At 37.3% G+C, this 18,945-nt stretch overlaps 2 protein-coding genes across 2 annotated transcripts in view; one reads left to right on the top strand and one right to left on the bottom strand.

The window, feature by feature from the left end:
• LOC144968461 (uncharacterized) overlaps positions 1-18,945 on the top strand; it is a 44,966-nt gene that overhangs the window by 7,252 nt on the left and 18,769 nt on the right. The window contains exon 2 of the mRNA XM_078906855.1: positions 17,510-17,548. Coding sequence (XP_078762981.1) covers positions 17,510-17,548 — 39 coding nt within the window. The remainder of the gene's footprint in view (positions 1-17,509; positions 17,549-18,945) is intronic.
• LOC144968455 (major royal jelly protein 1-like) lies at positions 2,885-12,927 on the bottom strand. The gene is made up of 5 exons (XM_078906846.1): positions 12,661-12,927; positions 8,535-8,822; positions 7,063-7,222; positions 4,632-4,776; positions 2,885-3,875 (listed from the first exon to the last, which is right to left on the bottom strand). The coding sequence occupies exons 2-5, from the start codon at positions 8,771-8,773 to the stop codon at positions 3,019-3,021; spliced, it is 1,401 nt and encodes a 466-aa protein (XP_078762972.1). The 5' UTR covers positions 8,774-8,822; positions 12,661-12,927; the 3' UTR covers positions 2,885-3,018.

Genomic DNA, 18,945 nt, shown 5'->3' with positions numbered 1-18,945 from the left:
GATGCCAAAACTCCGGTTTCACCGGAAAAAACTCCGGTCTGGAGCCAAAAATTCCGGGCTCCGGGCAACTTCCGTCAAATTCCGGTGAGGTCAATTTGTTCCAAGGATACCCCCCCCCCCCCCCCCTTCCAACCACCACATCATCATCACTGCCACTAGTATTACAACCATCATCACTACCACTACTACTGCAATCACCACCACCACATCATCATCACTACCACTACTACTACAACAACCACCACCACATCATCATCAGTACCACAACTACTACTACAATCACCACCACCACATCATCATCACTACCACAACTACCATCACTATTACAACCACCACCACCACATCATCATCACTACCACTACTACTGCAACCACCACCACCACATCGTCATCACTACCACTACTACTGCAACCACCACCACCACCACCACATCATCATCACCGCAACTACTACAACCACCACTACCACATCATCATCAATACCACTACTACTACAACAACTACCAGCATCACATCATCTTTACAGCTACTACTACAACCACAACCATATCATCACTACCACTACTACTACAACCACCATTACATCGTCATTACCACTACTACTACTACCACCACCACCACATCATCACTACCACTACTACTACTACCACCACCACCACATCATCACTACAACTATCACTACTACTACAACCACCACTACCACCACATCATCACTACCACTACTACTACAACCACCACCACCACATCATCATTACCACTACTACTACAACCACCACCACATCATCATCATCACTGCAACTACCACTACTACTACAACCACCACTATCACATCATCATCACTACCACTACTACTACAACCACCACCACACCACCATATCATCACTACCACTACTACGACTATAACCACCACCACCACATCATCACTACCACTACTACAACCACCACCACCACCACTGCATCATCATTACCACTGCTACTACAACCACCACCACCACATCATGATTACCACTACTACTACTACAACCACCACTACCAGTTCATCATCACTACCATTGTACTACAACCATCATCACCACCACATCATCATCATTACCACCACCATTACTACAACCACCACCACATCATTATCACTACCACTACTACTGCAAGCACCACCACCACCTCATCTTCATCACTACCACCACTGCTACTTCTACAACTACCACCGCCACATCGTCATCACTACCACTGCTACTACAACACCACCACCACATCATCATCACTACCACTACTACTACTACTACTACAACCACCACCACCACATCATCATCACTACCACTACTACTACTACAACCACCACTACAACATCAACATCATCACTACCACTACTACTACAACCACCACCACCACCACATCATCACTACTACTACTACTACTACTACTACTACAACCACCACCACCACATCATCATCACTACCACTACTACTACAACTACAACCACCACTACCACATTATCATCACTACCACTACTACTACTACAACCACCATCACCACATCATCATCACTACCACTACTACTACAACCACCACTACCACATTATCATCACTACCACTACTACTACTACAACAACTACCACTATAACATCATCATCATCATCACTACCACTACTACTACTACAACGACCAGCACCACATCATCATCACGACCACTACTATTACAATCACCACCACCCCCACAACATCATTACCACTACTACTACAACCACCACCACATCATCACTACTGCTACTACTACTACAACCACCACCACCACATCATCATCATCACTACCACTACTACTACAACCACCACTACCACATTATCATCACTACCATTTGTACTACAACCACCATCACCACCACATCAACATCACTACCACCACTACTACAACCACCACCACATCAACATCACGACCACAACTACTACAACAACAACCACTATCACATCTTCATCATTACTACCACTACTACAATAACCACCAGCACCACATCATTCCCACTCCCACCAGTACTACAATCTCTACCATTAGGTTTTGGCGCTTTACTTCATTTGAAATAAGGAAACTTTGGGATTGTATTCGGCAATGTGTTTATGTATCATAATATAATTCTAATCTGTTATCTATTTAGAACTATACAATGTGTAAACACAATGCCAAATACCATTCCAATTCCTTTTTCTTGTGTGCGGAAATTCCTCTTTCGGCATTGAAATTCCTACGAGTGGTGTCTGAAACTCCTGTGAGCCAAATTTAAAGTTGGCGTCTCTGTATTACTACTACTACTACTACTACTACTACTACTACTACTACTACTACTACTACTACTACTACTACTACTACTACTACTACTACTTCTACTACTACTACTCTACTACTACTACTACTACTACTACTACTACTACTACTACTACTACCACCACTACTACTACTACTACTGCTACTACTAGTACTAATAGCAATAATAATAATAATAATAATAATAATAATAATAATAATAATAATAACAATAATAATAATAATATCATTGATATCTGGTGTCTGTCTTTATTCCTCACACACACACACACACACACACACACACACAAGCACGCTTATGCACATTCATATGCGCACATTACTCACAAGGAAATTGACATATTATTATAATCACAGACTCTTCAATATACCGATAATATTACTGCGTGCTCTGGAAAAGCCCATATTTAAAAATTGATTTCATATTATGATCATTTTGGAAACTAATTGAAACTTTACTTTATATATATATATATATATATATATATATATATATATATATATATATATATATATATATATATATATATATATATATATATATATATATATATATATATATATAACATTACTAATTTGTGCACAAAGGGTGGGCTATCAATCTCTTGCGTGAGAAATTAGAATATTCACTGCAAAAAAAAAAAAAATCTTACAAAGTATTACCTATCTTGTAATTGATTCTACAGACACTAGAGACGTATAAAATTTACGCATTTCCCTCAACGCCAACCGAATGAATTAAATGAGACAATGGCATAGATAATAACAAAGTAATAACACCAATTAAGCCATATGTTGTGGCACTTCCGCCGTTGTGACCCGACAAGTAGCCACGTTCGCCTATTTTCACTTTCCATATCCTGAAATTCGATCCGCCGCCACCGCTAAAATCCATCCCACCTTTAAGGAAGAGATTGGCTCGGCATGCTGTAAAATACATGTACCCGTCTTCATCGATGGCAAATGCATCAGGCCAGATAAGCTTAGAGTCATCTTTAACTATTTCCGTTTCCGATACTATTTTTACTTTCCCTTCATCCACCCCTTGCTCTCTTATATCCTTTGCCACATTCCACCTATACACTGCATTTTTAGACAATCCCCCGTAATAAAGACTATCGATGGCGTATATCATACCGCCAGTTTGGGATATTTTGTTCCCCACGAAAGACAAGTGGTCTCCGATTGAGTATTTCGGTTCTCGTAGTACAAAAGAAGGGACGCGCCAAAGTTTACGACTACCCAGCGCACAATAATACACGTATTTGAAATCATTTGACACGGCAAGACCGTCAATTGGGAGTTTAAGCGTGTATTCCTTCCCGTTGACGTGGATGACGCTCTCGTCGTCCTCGTAGTCCATGGAGGAATGGTGGAGAGCGCGAGTCTCTTTGGTCAACATGTCGATGACGTAAAGTTTGGATTCTTTGGCATCGGTGATGTAGACCCAGCGGACTGCGTCAGATTTCGAGTTTCCACGGTCAAGGACAATATCGTTGAGGAAATTTGTCTCCTTGGAGGATAGTCTGCTGGGCAGAGTATGAGAACGGATCTTTTTTCCCGCTGAAAAAGAAGAGCGAGAGGGTGTTTTTTTTTTTAATTATCAAAATGACTCAAAAAGTATTTTTCTTTGTTTTAAAAGCATTCATTAAGGACGGAGCATCTGAATTGAAAAGGCAATTAGATAAAGCGAAGAATAATTTGTAGCGAGGAGGACAAGAAATAGAATAACAAATTAATAAATTAAAGAAGAGGCATTTATATCTTTTTTCCTTTCTAATTGTATTTAAGAAACTTTTGAATTGAATACTTACTAACGTCAGATTTTGTCTAAGGAAAAATATTACGCAGGCGCAAGAATGCAACATTAATATTAATTTCTGATTTATAAATTCTACATACATAAACCTGAGGAAGAGGACAAATACTTGTAATGACAGCTGAGCAGCATTAGACACGTGGTTGATACCGCACCCGACACCCGGCATTGAAACTATAAAAATGCGATATGTGCATCCTTGACAATAAGCTTAAAAATTACTCTATACGATTTCAATATTTATTATAAGGACCGGACCGTCTCATATAAATTTTGATGAAAATAAAATTTCAGTTCCCAAATCAGAATTTGAAATTCGTAACCAAACTCAAGTCGCTGAGCTATTTTTCCGCCTGATGACGAATAAAGTAAGAGTCAAACTTTGTTGTCGGGTATAAAGAGACGCCTCGATTACATAATATGTAGTAACAGATAAACAAATGATCAATATTACAGACAAACCAACAAACTATAGGCAAACTATCAATAAATTGTCTTACTGTTGATGTCGAAGACCACCAATTTAGGTTGACACTTATACGGTTCAGTAACGTTATCCTCTGGGGTTCCAACGATTCCTGGTCGTCCGGGGTCTATGACGTACAGGTGTCCGGTCAACGGGTCAATCTCGATACTCATTGCCATCTGGGGATATATTCATTATGCCTTTGCTTTAGCAGGATTTGGGAACTGGAGAAGGGTACTGGAAGACAATATGAAAGTTGAAAGACGGTGGCGAGACTTCGGTCGAGCTGAGCTAGAGGTAGTCAAAGATAAGGACGACAGGAAAAGTTTTACTGGTGCCTTGTATATTCCATAAGGAATGAAGAGGATTGATGATGATGATGATGATGATGATGATGATGATGATGATGATGATGATGATGATGATGATGATGATGATGATGATGATGATAAATTGACGGAAAGATTTGAAGATGTTGATGAGGACCATGACGATGCTGATGGTGATGTGGACGATGCTGTTGCTGCTACATTTGATGATGATGATGATGATGATGATGATGATGATGATGATGATGATGATGACGATGACGTTGATGATGATGATGATGATGATGACGATGACGATGATGATGATGATGATGACGACGATGACGTTGATGATGATGATGATGATGATGATGATGATGATGATGATGATGATGATGATGATGATGATGATGATGATGATGACGATGACGTTGATGATGATGATGATGATGATGATGATGATGATGAAGGTATGGATTGGGACTATAACGATGCTGATGATGATGCTGACGATGCTGCTGCTGCTGCCTTTCATGATGATGATGATGATGATGATGATGATGATGATGATGATGATGATGATGATGACATTGATGATTACCATACTATTTTTGAAAAAAATGGAAAAGTCATGCCAGGATAAGAGAAAGAAACAAAATGAAAAATGTAGGCTACGTTATTATTTAGTAAGAAGTGGACCCAGGCTACCAGAAAGTACAATAGAAAGCCATCACAAGATTACTTGGAAACTTCGAAAGAAAGCCTATTGCTTCTTTACTTAAATAACTATGTGACTATTGTAAACGGATTAAATGTCGAAAGTGGAATTTATGAGCTATGTCCAACAAAAACAAAAAAGTGGCTACATCCGTGGGATCATGTTTTATATGCCCATCCTGGCATCGCGTTTGTTTTCTTATTGTTTTTGTTTTTGTTTATGTTTGTTTTGGGTTTTTGTTTGTTTTGTTTTGTTTTGTTTTGTTTGTTTTTGGGAGGGTTTTTTTTTGTTTTGTTTTGTTGTTGTTTTTTTTGTTTGTTTTTGTTTTTGTTTTGTTTTTCAAAAATTCCAAGTTATTCACTTTGGGATGAAATAGCTTATTCTCTTTAATTTTAATCCTGTCAACCCACTCAGCGAGTTGCCATCATACTCTGTCTCTGATTCAAGGTGACTTTTTCTTTACTTATGAACACAATTAAATGACTTGCTTTTCAACAAAATCTCAGGAAGCTTTTTCATCGTGCCAGTCAGATCCACCGCCAGTCAGCCACACTAAATAGCGTCGATCGCCCGACTTCATGGTGAAACTGAATTACGAGCTCTGTTTATGCGAATTTTATAAAGAATAAAGAATTAACTTGTCCCATTTCTGAAAACAGAGAAAAACGTGTAAAGGGCCAGGCCTTCATTGTACTAAAAGGTTCAAATCCGATAGAAGAATTGTATTCGTTCAGTGGACTTATTTACAAGTTTGATAACCCACATTGTTATTTAATGGAAAAGCTCCCAAAACAAGAGAGAATATTGTCTGTGACATGACAACAATGTCAAAATAAACTTACAATTGCGTTCGGTTATCGGATATGCAAATATTATGTGCACGTGGGGGGCAGCGTGGCTCAGCGGTACGGTCTTTGCTTCGTACCCAAAAGGTAACGAGTTCGATCACCCGCCTCTGCGTTGTGTGGCCCTAGCAAGTCACCTAGCCCTAGCTCACTTTGCGGCGCTGCACTGCGGCTGACACCTGGGTTATTCCAGTCTTCCCTTGGAATAGACCCTAAAGACAAATTTCCCCTTGGGGATGAATAAAGGGAATTTTATTTTATTTTATTTTATATAGGATGCTTTTGTTGCAGAGTGGCATAAATTAAGGGTTTTTCACATTTTTACATTTACAAGATCGCTTACAGACTGAAAAAATATTCGATATTTTTAATGGATAGTCTGCTTGCATGGTGTCACAGTGTAGTCCTTTTTAATGATCGCATGAATACTTTTTTAAAAGCAAAAAACTTATAACCATCTCTCTGTCCCCACCATGTATTCTATCTCGAACTGACTTTGAAGCGGAGACGTTAAATTTTAAGTCCCTTCAATGCATAGGAATTATGACAATAACTAATAGTGCAAGTGGTTTGATACAGTAATGTAATCGGTACCTGTAGGTTGTCACAATTGGAACCTTGTTGCTGAGTTTCCCAGTCTGGGAACGGTTCAAATTTGGCCTTTCCGTCCTTAGGATCCGTGACTATCTTGGTGAGGGTCGCTGGAACTCCATAGTAGTATCGGATACGTGGAATCGTTGCAAAGATTTGACCCCTGTTGGTTAGGACAATGATTCTATGTTGTAATATTTCAAATATAGTGTATACAAATAATTCCTTCGAGGGCTTTCATAATTTACACATGTCATTCTTTACTCTGAGATCAATAATAATTGTTGATAGACGTTGTTGATATAATATTATATGCTAAAGAAGTAGAATTAATTGTGTCTATTTTTGGTTGGATTCTAAATCGTTTGTCAAGGAGCGTAACTGCTAGTAAGAAACACAGACTCATCTGCGCCCCCCCCCCCCCCTTCCCCTTGAATTTGAATCAATGTTATACGTTTTATTTGTTTTCATTTTGTGGTTGAAGTTATTTTATACTCTCTATCTCTTTACCCAAACCTTTTTTTTTACCGGAAACTGATCACGTTTTATGGGGGTTAATATCTTGTTCAAACATTGATCTTTGTAAAGAACTTCTAACACGCTCTTTGTTGTCACAATCATAAACAGGCCCGCAAACCAAAATGAAAACACAAGCCAAGTGAATTGTTTGAATATTCGGAATTTGTGGGCAGTTTTATCAGAAAAACTAAAAACCGCAAGGATGATGAAACTCAGAATGATCCAAATTCTCAGAAGCAAAGTTTCCCCTGAGGCAAAGCTACCCACTTCGATGAACTTATGAGTACAAGAAATGTAACGCCACATTCCCGTTTGTTGTTGTGATCAATTTCTATCAGAATCAATCAGACAGACATTAAATGGTTAACGAAACCCGTAAGTGCAGTGGAGTATTTTATATCTAACACTCTTAAAACGAATTGATGGGGAAAACGAACTCATGTCTGTGCCCCAATTTCCTTCCTTCTTATTGCAATAAAATAAAGTTTGCTTCTCATTGAACCGCATCTGTCTGAACTGCCGTACATTGAAAATAAAATCCAAAAGAATAAAAGACCTAATCCGTTTTAAAGAATTTGGCCAGAAAACTCGTCAAAAATAGATCGATTAAAATAACCCTCAACTTGTCAAAAATTCTCAAACTTGGACTTCAAAGACTCACTCTCTCTCTCTCTCTCTCTCTCTCTCTCTCTCTCTCTCTCTCTCTCTCTCTCTCTCTCTCTCTCTCTCTCTCTCTCTCTCTCTCTCTCTCTCTCTCTCTCTCCATATATTATCTATCTACCTATCTTCTATCTACCTACTATCTATCTACCTACCTATCTATCTATCTATACATCTATTTTATCTATCTATCTATCTATCTATCTATCTATCTATCTATCTATCTATCTATCTGTCTATTTATTTATTTATTATTTATATATTTATCTATCTGCTATCTTATCAGAATGGCTTACTTATATAATTTGATCCCAGACAGTAGACAGTGAGTAGGGTCGTAAAGTCCCTTTGTCTTATACTCCTCCTCCATCGTCTGGTTGGGCCAAAGGTAATCCACGGTGACCCATTCGTGAAGAACCTTACACTCTTTTTGAAGGCAGACCTCTGAGTCTGACTGTACGGCATTGATTCTGGTGGTTGTCAAGGCGAGTAGACAACACAAAATGGCGACGGCATGGCAAGAGGTGGCAGCCATTGCTTACTTCTTGACTGTGAAATTACTTTCAAAGGCCAAAGTCCCCTTCCTACAAATAAGACGAATGAGAACAATTGCTTTGGAAACGTTTAAACTTTTATACAAAATTGCTCCTCCTTGTCTATCTGATATGGTCATTTTGAAAATGAACATATAAAATTTTAGATATTAAAACCTCCTTGATATTCCAAGGGTCAGAACAACGTCTTATGGCAAAAGATCCTTCAGATATTCTGCTGCTGTGCTTTGGAATGAACTTCCCGAGCACATCAGGAAAATTTCAAATTTTAATGTTTTCAAAAATCATATCCTCTCATGGAATGGCCAGCCATGCAAATGTAATATTTGTAATTAATCTAACCGTACACACACACACACACACACACACACACAATATATATATATATATATATATATATATATATATATATATATATATATATATATATATATATATATAATATTACGCTACTTTTCTTTGTGTGTCATGATTGGAATCTTGATTAATTTATTATTATTTTTATCTCTCAATAATTTATCAACATAGTGTGATAGGACTAGGGGAAAAACGGTGATAGTGTAAGGGTTAGGATTGGTAGAAATAGGAAGAATGAAGTTTGAGCTTATATATAGAGCAATATCTGTTGAACGTGTTCTAAGCGATTTACAAGAGGTCCCAACCAATAGCGACACTCATCATATAGGACGGGGCAATGCGAAATATTACCTTTTTTTCGACATAGAAAATGTTGTTAGCTGTCAGGTACTAATTTTACACCTGAGTGCGATGAGAGAACATGAGTAAGGGACTCAACATTGCGCCGCCAAGAGTGGGACTCAAACCAGGGAGCAACAGGGCCGAATGGAGGTGTCATACCGCAAGACCACAAAGCCGCACAACAGACAGACAAACAGACCGATAGATATATAGATAGATGGATAGATAGATAAGTGATAATAGAGGTGGAAGCGACAAAAATTGTTTTATATATATATTACTCGAGTCTTTGTCATTGTTTTTTTTTTGCCATCCGCATTTATGAGTAAATTTCACTAAACTGTATTAACTAGACTATAAAGGTTCAAGGTTACACATAGTTTTGTGTGTTGGTCCGTTATACTTCTGGATGGCAATGTTGTGAGCTTCTTAGCCAAGCGCATACTATCTATAGGTAGATGTATATAGATAGTTAGGTAGGTAGATAGATAGAGAGTGAGAGAAGAGAGAGAGAGAGAGAGAGAGAGAGAGAGAGAGAGAGAGAGAGAGAGAGAGAGAGAGAGAGAGAGAGAGAGAGAGAGAGAGAGAGAGAGAGAGAGAGAGAACTTACTTGATGTCCCAATTCCTACGTAATCCGATTTGAAATCAATTCTTTGGGTTTTTTTTAGACTATTGACATGCTATAGACGCCTATAACGTTTGTGGGAAAATATAGCAGAGGGCTTTTCTAAAGAAAACTGTGGGCAGAAGCATTATGTATGGAGCACAGAAAGAAGAGGAGTCTGTGAAAGGAGGTTGGAGAAGTCCAGCACTTGACCTTCGGGGTTCAATGACCAAAATGGAAACACAGGACAACATGTGTTTGTTTACCCAGTGTGGCGGATACCTTGTTATTGCTTCCGGTTTCAGGTAATATTGACGGCCCTCATGTTGTATAGAACCATGCCCAATATTTGGTCCTCTTTAGCCTACTGCATAGTATCACATCACAGCGTCGTCTTAGTTAACTTAAAAATTTTAGTCTGACACTAACCTAAAAATTTCGCACAAAACATGGCGACGATCATCATGAAAGTGAAAAGTTAGTTGTCGTTATTAGTACTCAAGAAAAGCGATCCCATTGATTGAGCCATTGAATATTCTGGTAGTTGTTGCCTTGTATTGTGACGTAATTTGGTCACTGCCTGGCTATGAATTTACGGTCATGATTTCAATTATGGTTTCTTTCATTCTCGCTTGAGCGATAAATCACGGTGCACTGCGGCTGTTTCATCTGACGTCTTGGTCATTTTTTTATGGACATTAACAACATTTCCGTTTTTGATTAATAAAGGAAATATATTTATTAATTTGCTTATTTATTTTATTCTTGAGCAGATTGGCAATTGCATAAGATCAAACGGTCCTCCTCCTCTCCTCCTTTTCCTCCTCCCCCTTCTTCCTCCTTCTCATCCTCCTTCTCCTCATCCTCTTCCCCCTCCTTCTCCTTCTCCCCTCCTCCTCCTCCTTCCTATTCTTATTCTCCTCCTCCTAGGTAATAGGTTGCATATTGTATTATACGGTGGCATGACTATTTTAGTAGCAGCATGTTTCGGCAGATTCTTAAGATTACGGGATATAAAAGAGCGAGGGTGTATGGTCTTTATTGACGACCAGCATATAGATAGTTCGAAGATGACGTCACTCAGGCCTTTGTTATTGTTTTTGCCATCCGCGTTTGTGAGTTGTTCTCACTAAACTGTATTAACCAGACTATAAAAGTTCATGGTTACACAGAGTTTGTGTGTTGGTCCGTTATACTTCCGGATGGCAATGTTGTGAACTCCTTGGCCAAGCGCATTCTATCTATATTTAGACTTGAAAATAAGATGCCATCACTCTGAAGATCAATGGAAGACCCCAGTACTAAACTGCATTAACCAGACTATAAACGATCATGGTTACACACAGTTTTATGTGTTGGTCCATTATAATTCCGGATGGCAATGTTATGAGCTTCTTAGCCAAGCGCATACTATCTATTGAATATTTCTTAATAGATGTAAATTATGTGTCAAGCCGTAGTCTTCATTAACGCATATATAAGCATGACAGTGACCAAAACATTACATCAAAATACAAGTCCGCGATCACACACAAAACAAAACAAATCGTGAACTCAACCAAAAGGATGATTTGTTTCCTTGAGCACAACGGGGCGGTGCACTAATCTAAAAAATGACATCACAATACAAGTCCTCGTGTCGGGTTAGGAGTAGCGAAGGCTACGGTCAAGTTGAACAAAATGGCCTATTGTGATGTTGGATATTCCGAAAACCGTGAACACGTTTTATTATGTAGGTCATGTTGAGTACATTTTGAAATGTAACCAATGACTCGAGCACATGGAAAAATAATATAAAAAGATCGCCCCCATAGCACTGACACACTTTACAATGTCATATAAATGTTTAACTCGCTCGTATCAAAAAAAAAATTATATGTGTGTTTGGAGGGTCCTTAATTTGGGCTGGTCGGCATGTATTCAAGAGAGCTATGGTCTATGTCAAACCATTTTGCTCTCAAATTCTGAACTTACGAAATGTTACGAGTAATTATGTTGTAAATTCGATATGCAATGTCAACAATAACAATAACAAATATATATTGATAGATAGATAGATAGATAGATAGATAGATAGATAGATAGATAGATAGATAGATAGATAGATAGATAGATAGATAGATAGATAGTGTGCGCTTGACTAAGAAGCTCACAACATTGCCATCCGGAAGTATAACGGACCAACACACAAAACTATGTATAACCTTAAACGTTTATAGTCTGGTTAATACAGTTTAGTGAGAACTACTGATAAACGCGGATGGCAAAAAACAATAACAAAGGTCGGAGTGACGTCAACTTGGATCTATCTATATATGGCTTTTTACAAGATCACTGTGAGAATCATCGTCTTGCAGTGTTTAAGCATTGTGATAAATGCTCATGTATTGGATGTTTAAAACAGCTGTTGAACCTCAATAAATACAACTAAAAGTGACTTTGACACTGGCATATTTTCTCTTGTCCAATGTAGTCATTGGGGTGGAACGACTTAGAGATGTAAAAATGAATACTATTGTCAACCACAGAAGCCTACCTCAGTAGAGCTCTGTGTAGTCAACTTACCTATTAAGACAACGAAGAGTTTCCAGCGTTCGGAATAGCACACAACGCGTTAAGATAAATAATATGTCCGTTCATCAAGCTCTGCGTCGATTTCTAAATTTTACTAGCCTACTAGTTAGTAGTGAAAAATTATTACACATATGAACGATGCTGTGTTCACGATCTTTGGTAACAGATTTAACATGCGGGTATAACACACTGTATGAAAATGAAAAAGGCGGCTTGTTACGTAAATCAAAGTTTACTTGAGCTCTTCTTATGCACAGCAACAACAGACAGCAAATGAATCTTTTATATTCGTGATCAGATCACCTTGAAATTCGTAGAAATGCTTATATTAAGATATGCTCTGGCTTGTTGTTATTCATACAAGCGTGATATTATTATTTCGTGATTCAATAGGCTGTGATATCAAACTGTTAAGCAATATAAATAGATTTTGTTATGTCATAGTACAATGCTCAGATAACAAGATAAGTTCGTTGATTCTGTACCACTACTGTAAAAAGTTAACGCGTGTTGTAATAAATGTAAAATTCTGATTCAGATCTCGTCATTTTTATCCTTTACGCTTTACTACCCGGACCAATAATAACATGATACTATCCGTTTTATCAACCGATGTGTCGTTTTTATCATTCATGTGTCACATATTTGTATCTAACTAAAGCGAGTCAACGTATTGCCTATTGCCATCAAGTAGTAGGTTTTATGTCAACCTTATCCGACCTAGATTTTACAACCGTAGCCAATCTATTTTTATCAACCCACCAACGTAAGGGAAATGGATCCAAGGGAAATCCCGTTGTGTTATCCTGGAATGTCAACTCGAGGTCAAACCGTGTGTCCATTGACAATCCATCTGTCAGGCACAGGCAGAAGCAAGGTCTACGTTCATGACCGACGTGCACATAATATAAGAATGTCTGATTACCGAATGCATTTATGGCCTTGATTTAACATTGTTGGAAAGGACTATATTTTGCATTGGTTTGAGAGTATTACAACAACCGGCCCATAACAATTTGGGTTATCAGACCTGCAAATAAGTATACGTCGATCTTGACTAAATATTAAAATCTGACTGGGTTTTTAAAAATGCATTCGGAAGTTCCACTTGCTCTTTTAGATGATAACGTTGATAGAGCTATAGTGAGCTATCAGCTGCAACTAGAACACAACTTTAAATGAACCTGCCTCAAATTTGCTCACAACAAAAGGTTGTAAATCGGTCAAAATTTAGATTTAGCCGAAAGTTGTTCACTTAAAAAGTGCGTTAAGTCCGTTTCACTCGACAGAGTCTGGAATGCGTTTATTCGCTCCAGCAGAATAATGGCCATACAAATCAAATTTTACTTTTCAAAGTATATCCGCTGTCAACAATCTACAATCTGAGAGAAAACAACGCGGAGGTGCCAATCAACGCAAATCCTGACATTGTGCATCTACTATTACGATTGGACAATTCAATATAGACGTAACGTAACGCACGTCTTCAAACACATTACGTTTTTTTTTTTACCCGGTTGCCCCAGTTTTAAATGTCCCAAGAGACGTTCCAAGCCTAGACAGGCACTTTTCCTCTTTAAAAATAAAATATTTGCTAACTTATCCAAATGAGTAAACATTTCAAAATTAGCATTCTGATTGTTTATGTCACATCATTAATCTTATGTAATAAAACATTTTTTAAAAAAAGAATAAAAAGTAGGTTTGGAAAAGACCAGATAAAATGTAAGGTAAACCTAGCCGTTAGCACCTCCTGTTGCTTAAAGGTGTTGGTGGTGGTGGTGGTGGCGGCGGTGGAAGTGGTAGAAGTAGTATTTGTAGAAGTAGTAGTAGTAGTAGTAGTAGTACTAGTATTAGTAGTAGTAGTAGTATAAGTATAGTAGTAGTATATAGTAGTAGTATAGTATGTAGTAGTGTAGTAGTATAGTAGTTAGTATAGTAGTTAGTAGTAGTAGTAGTAGTAGTAGCAGCGTAGTAGTATGTAGTAGTAGTAGTAGTATAGTAGTGTCGTAGTGTCGTCAGTATTAGTAGTAGTAGTATTAGTAGTAGTAGTAGTAGTAGTAGTAGTAGTAGTAGTAGTAGTAGTAGTAGAGTAGTAGTAGTAGTAGTATATACTACTACTACTACTACTACTACTACTACTACTACTACTACTACTACTATTACTACTACTACTACCACTACTACTACTACCACTACTACTACTACTACTACTACTACTAGTAGTAGTAGTAGTAGTAGTAGTAGTAGTAGTACTACTACTACTACTACTAGTAGTAGTAGTAGTAGTAGTAGTAGTAGTAGTAGTAGTAGTAGTAGTAGTAGTAGTAGTAGTAGTAGTAGTAGTAGTAGTAGTAGTAGTAGTAGTAGTAGTAGTAGTAGTAGTAGTAGTAGTAGTAGTAGTAGTAGTAGTAGTAGTAGTAGTAGTATCAAAAGAAACAAGAAGGATGATCCAGTGCGTATGATAGTGAAAAACAAAACGGATGGATCGGAAATTCCAAGAAAACTGTGTCCCAGGGTCATTCGTGACTGAATAAAAATATAAATACCAAATACAATTAAAATATGGTAAAAACACATTTAAAATAAGCACACACGCGTAGGTTTGACTAATTTTGAGGGACTGAGTTCGATTCTGATTTTTTTTTTTCCGAATCTCAGACGAAGGAAATGGCTGATGACTCATCACACGGATCCGCCCAAAATAGTGCATAATCTATTCCCAGCGTCTTGCCGGAAATGCGCTAAAGATGTATCGTTTCGTATCGGTGCCAGTGGACACGGGTTGCTTTTCTTTTAGTAGTCGGGTATAGGAAAATAATGGTATCCTATTTTATTTATTTTTTTCGAAAGACTGACGGCTTTTAGTCGGTTCGATTCTGTTTGGGTGGACGCGGGGCCTAAGACAGAAAATCAAGGCCTTCTCCTTTTGACCACCGCGATCCCTAACACATTCGACAATTCTATCACTTCGCCTATACTCTCGAATTCTTAACTAAAGCAATTTTTTAAAAATGACCTTCAACTTGTCATAAAGTATCCATCTTGACACTTCCCAAAATTTTTTTCAGAACTGAGCCTTTTTATCAAATTGGGCATGGAACTATTGACCAGTAGAGGCTATCTTTGATCAATCGATATTTGGATAAAATGTTTTCTGTCCAAAATGACAAAAAAAAAAAAAAAGATGGGTTTATCCCGACGTGCGCATATTTGTAGGTCTGATAACCGAACGCAATTATGGGCTTGTTTTAGCATTGTTGTAAAGGACGATATTTTGCTTTGGTCTGAGTACATAAATTATTATATTTCCACTAGAACAATGAGCCCGTAACAATTTAGGTTATCAGACCTGCAAATAAGTGCACGTCGATTTAGTCCGAGTACGATTGTGTACTCAGGTCCACCCACTGCGTTTCCTTGTATTTCTCACGATCAGTTTCTTGACTCATCTCTGGCCGACGCATGTAACTGGGCGAGAAGATAACTGATTGACTCAAAACGATTGCATGTCTTGGTGAACCCAATAATAAAAATGGAATAGTAAACTGAACATAATGTAGAATTTGAGTTAAAATAAACGGCTTCGTTGAGGAGAGTGAGTTTTGTTTCGAAATCAATTCTTTTATCCTAATCATTTTGACTTTAAACTCCATTTTCTTCATCTAGTTCATTCTCGACATAATACTAGATTGAAGCGATGGGGCACATATGTATTTCTTTAAAATGAACGATGCAATCGGTACATTATTTAATTTAAATCCTGGATTTAGCTACATCCTGGATAATCAAGGTCGGACTTTTTTTTTTTTTTTTTTTTTTGGTTGCATTTTTGACAATCCTTGCATATTTTTTATCATTTATCAATAACTGTCTTGAGTCTAGAATTGTCAATGAGTCAATAACACACACGGAGACATCAATTGGCTGACGTAGATAACATGATATCCCCTGCAGCTAAGGACTTTTATAACTGTAAAAGAAAGTCATACAAGTTAATCTATTGTAAATGACAAAATGGTTGTCATAAATCCCCGTGATTTATATCAGTCCTGATTGTTAACTTTATTGATAACACGAGAGGACTATCAACATTATATCTTACTTTTGTGTTCATAGTCATTTCGTAACCACTGGAAATAATGATTTAAGTCATGACGTCAGAAAGTTTTACTAGGGGGAGGGCGGGGGGGGGGGGGAGAGAGAGAGAGAGAGAGAGAGAGAGAGAGAGAGAGAGAGAGAGAGAGAGAGAGAGAGAGAAAGAGCAGGGTGGTGTTCGAATTTTTAAATTATTGGATTGAACGTTTCTTCAAAACACAGAAGATAACATTCTGTTATATTTGTATTAGATGATACACAGTTCGAGATAAAGATAACGTTTGAGCAGTAAAAGATACTCGAATTTCAAGAGCTTGAGTGTAAAAGTATACCGAACAGGACGCGTATGGTATAAAATGGAAATTTGATGGTAATGATAAATGTAGAGCAATGACCATGCATGGTATTAATGGTGGAAATACACAAATGAATACTACATTGTTTCGTTATAATTTTTTAAATGTTTTTTGTTTGTTTTGTTTTGTTTTTATGTTTATTTATTGTCAAAATTCTTTTCTTTTTTTTTTCTGTTTTGTGAACTACTGATGTTTTGCTTATGGTTTTGATTTGTTTTTGTTTTTTTCATTGTTTAATTTTAATGGTTTTGTAAGGGGGGGGGGGGTGCGTTTTTTGGCGGGTATTTCTTTGGAAGTGGGAGGGAGGGGGGGGGGGGGATTCTTGTAATTTCCTCCAAAATTGATGAATGCCTTTGACTTAATTCATGTTCATGTTTACATTTCAGGTTTGGTAACTTACACAATCAACTCAAATCAAACCAATGGTAAGTGTTTATTGTGTTATCTGTGATATAACTGGTCCTACATTTTAGTCTAATGTAATAAGTAAATATAATGATATCTATTAATCACAAATATTAATAGTATATATTATTTTACCTTTTATCTATATATTATTATGTTATTATATATATTACATAAATATAATATAACATAATATAATATATATATATATATATATATATATATATATATATATATATATATATATATATATTATCTATTATCTCACCTTCGCGCTCCTTAATGTCGAGCGCTCTATATGATCCAAGAGAATGGATGTATATTTTGATAGTAGATAGATAGATAGAGAAACAGAGAGAAAGATGACGAACTGACTTTTTATTTAGAGAACAATATTTCTGAGTAAACTAGAAACCAAAACAATAATGTTGAGGGTTGTGTAATTATGATATCATTTTAAGTAGCTTCGGCATTGTGAGCAATTAAGTGTTTACATTGTCGTGAGCATCTTCCTAAAACAACAACGATCAGCGCGTGACTAAGTAAGATCCTTCCTTGTGATTGTCGTGTCATTGTACTTAGTTTGTGTCATCACGATTGTGCTTGATGATGTCACGTATTCAATCTTTGTCTTATCCCGGATGTTGTAAAGTGTCGGTATCAGGTCAAAAGGTGGCCCTTGCGTCATTTTTCAGGTTTTACAATGATTTGGAAGCCAACGTTTACGAAGGGTCCGAAAAAGAGCTTAGGCTACAAGATATGTCCGCTTTTGAACTGAAAAAGTGTGTATGAAACAACGTCAGACAGAGCAAGAAAGAAAAATACAAGAAAAAAAAACAATCTTTAAAAAAGACTAATTTTTAGGATGTCTTTTTTTTCCTTGTATTTTTCTTTTTTGTTTTGACTGGCACTGTTTCATACATACTTTTTCATATCTTTATCTTACATTTACCAACGCCTGCTCCCTAATTTGTCACCGCTATTGAACTCCGGTTTTTGGCTTTTTGACGCAATAATACACCATGCGTTTTAATCCTTTATTAATAAGTCTTTCACAGGTTTATGGAACCGGAGTTTATCCTGTTTTCTGTAGCGCTTAAGGAACAGTTGTGGTTTCTTTCTACCTGTTGGATTAGACGCTTGTCTATCGCAAAGCACACTCCATCAGAGCTAACAAAACTGCCCAGTCACTGCTGGATGGACTGGGGGGCGGGACCCAGAAAAAAAAAATCTAGACTGCACCCGTGATCGATGCAGGTCGCTTTGCTTGTGAGGCTTTCTAGTAACTGAGCTATCAGGCATCTAGTATAAGAAAGGACAGATTGATGCAACCAATTGCATTGTCAAAGCCTGTGCTTCTCTAATATCTGACTTGAGGTCTTTATGATTTTCAATACTTATTATGCATGTAAAAAGT

Source organism: Berghia stephanieae, chromosome 3, assembly GCF_034508935.2.
Source record: "Berghia stephanieae isolate SIO BIC M18660-M18661 chromosome 3, UCSD_Bste_1.3, whole genome shotgun sequence".
Classification (NCBI taxonomy): Eukaryota; Metazoa; Mollusca; class Gastropoda; order Nudibranchia; family Aeolidiidae; genus Berghia; species Berghia stephanieae.
This window is presented reverse-complemented; position numbering and strand designations above follow the sequence as displayed.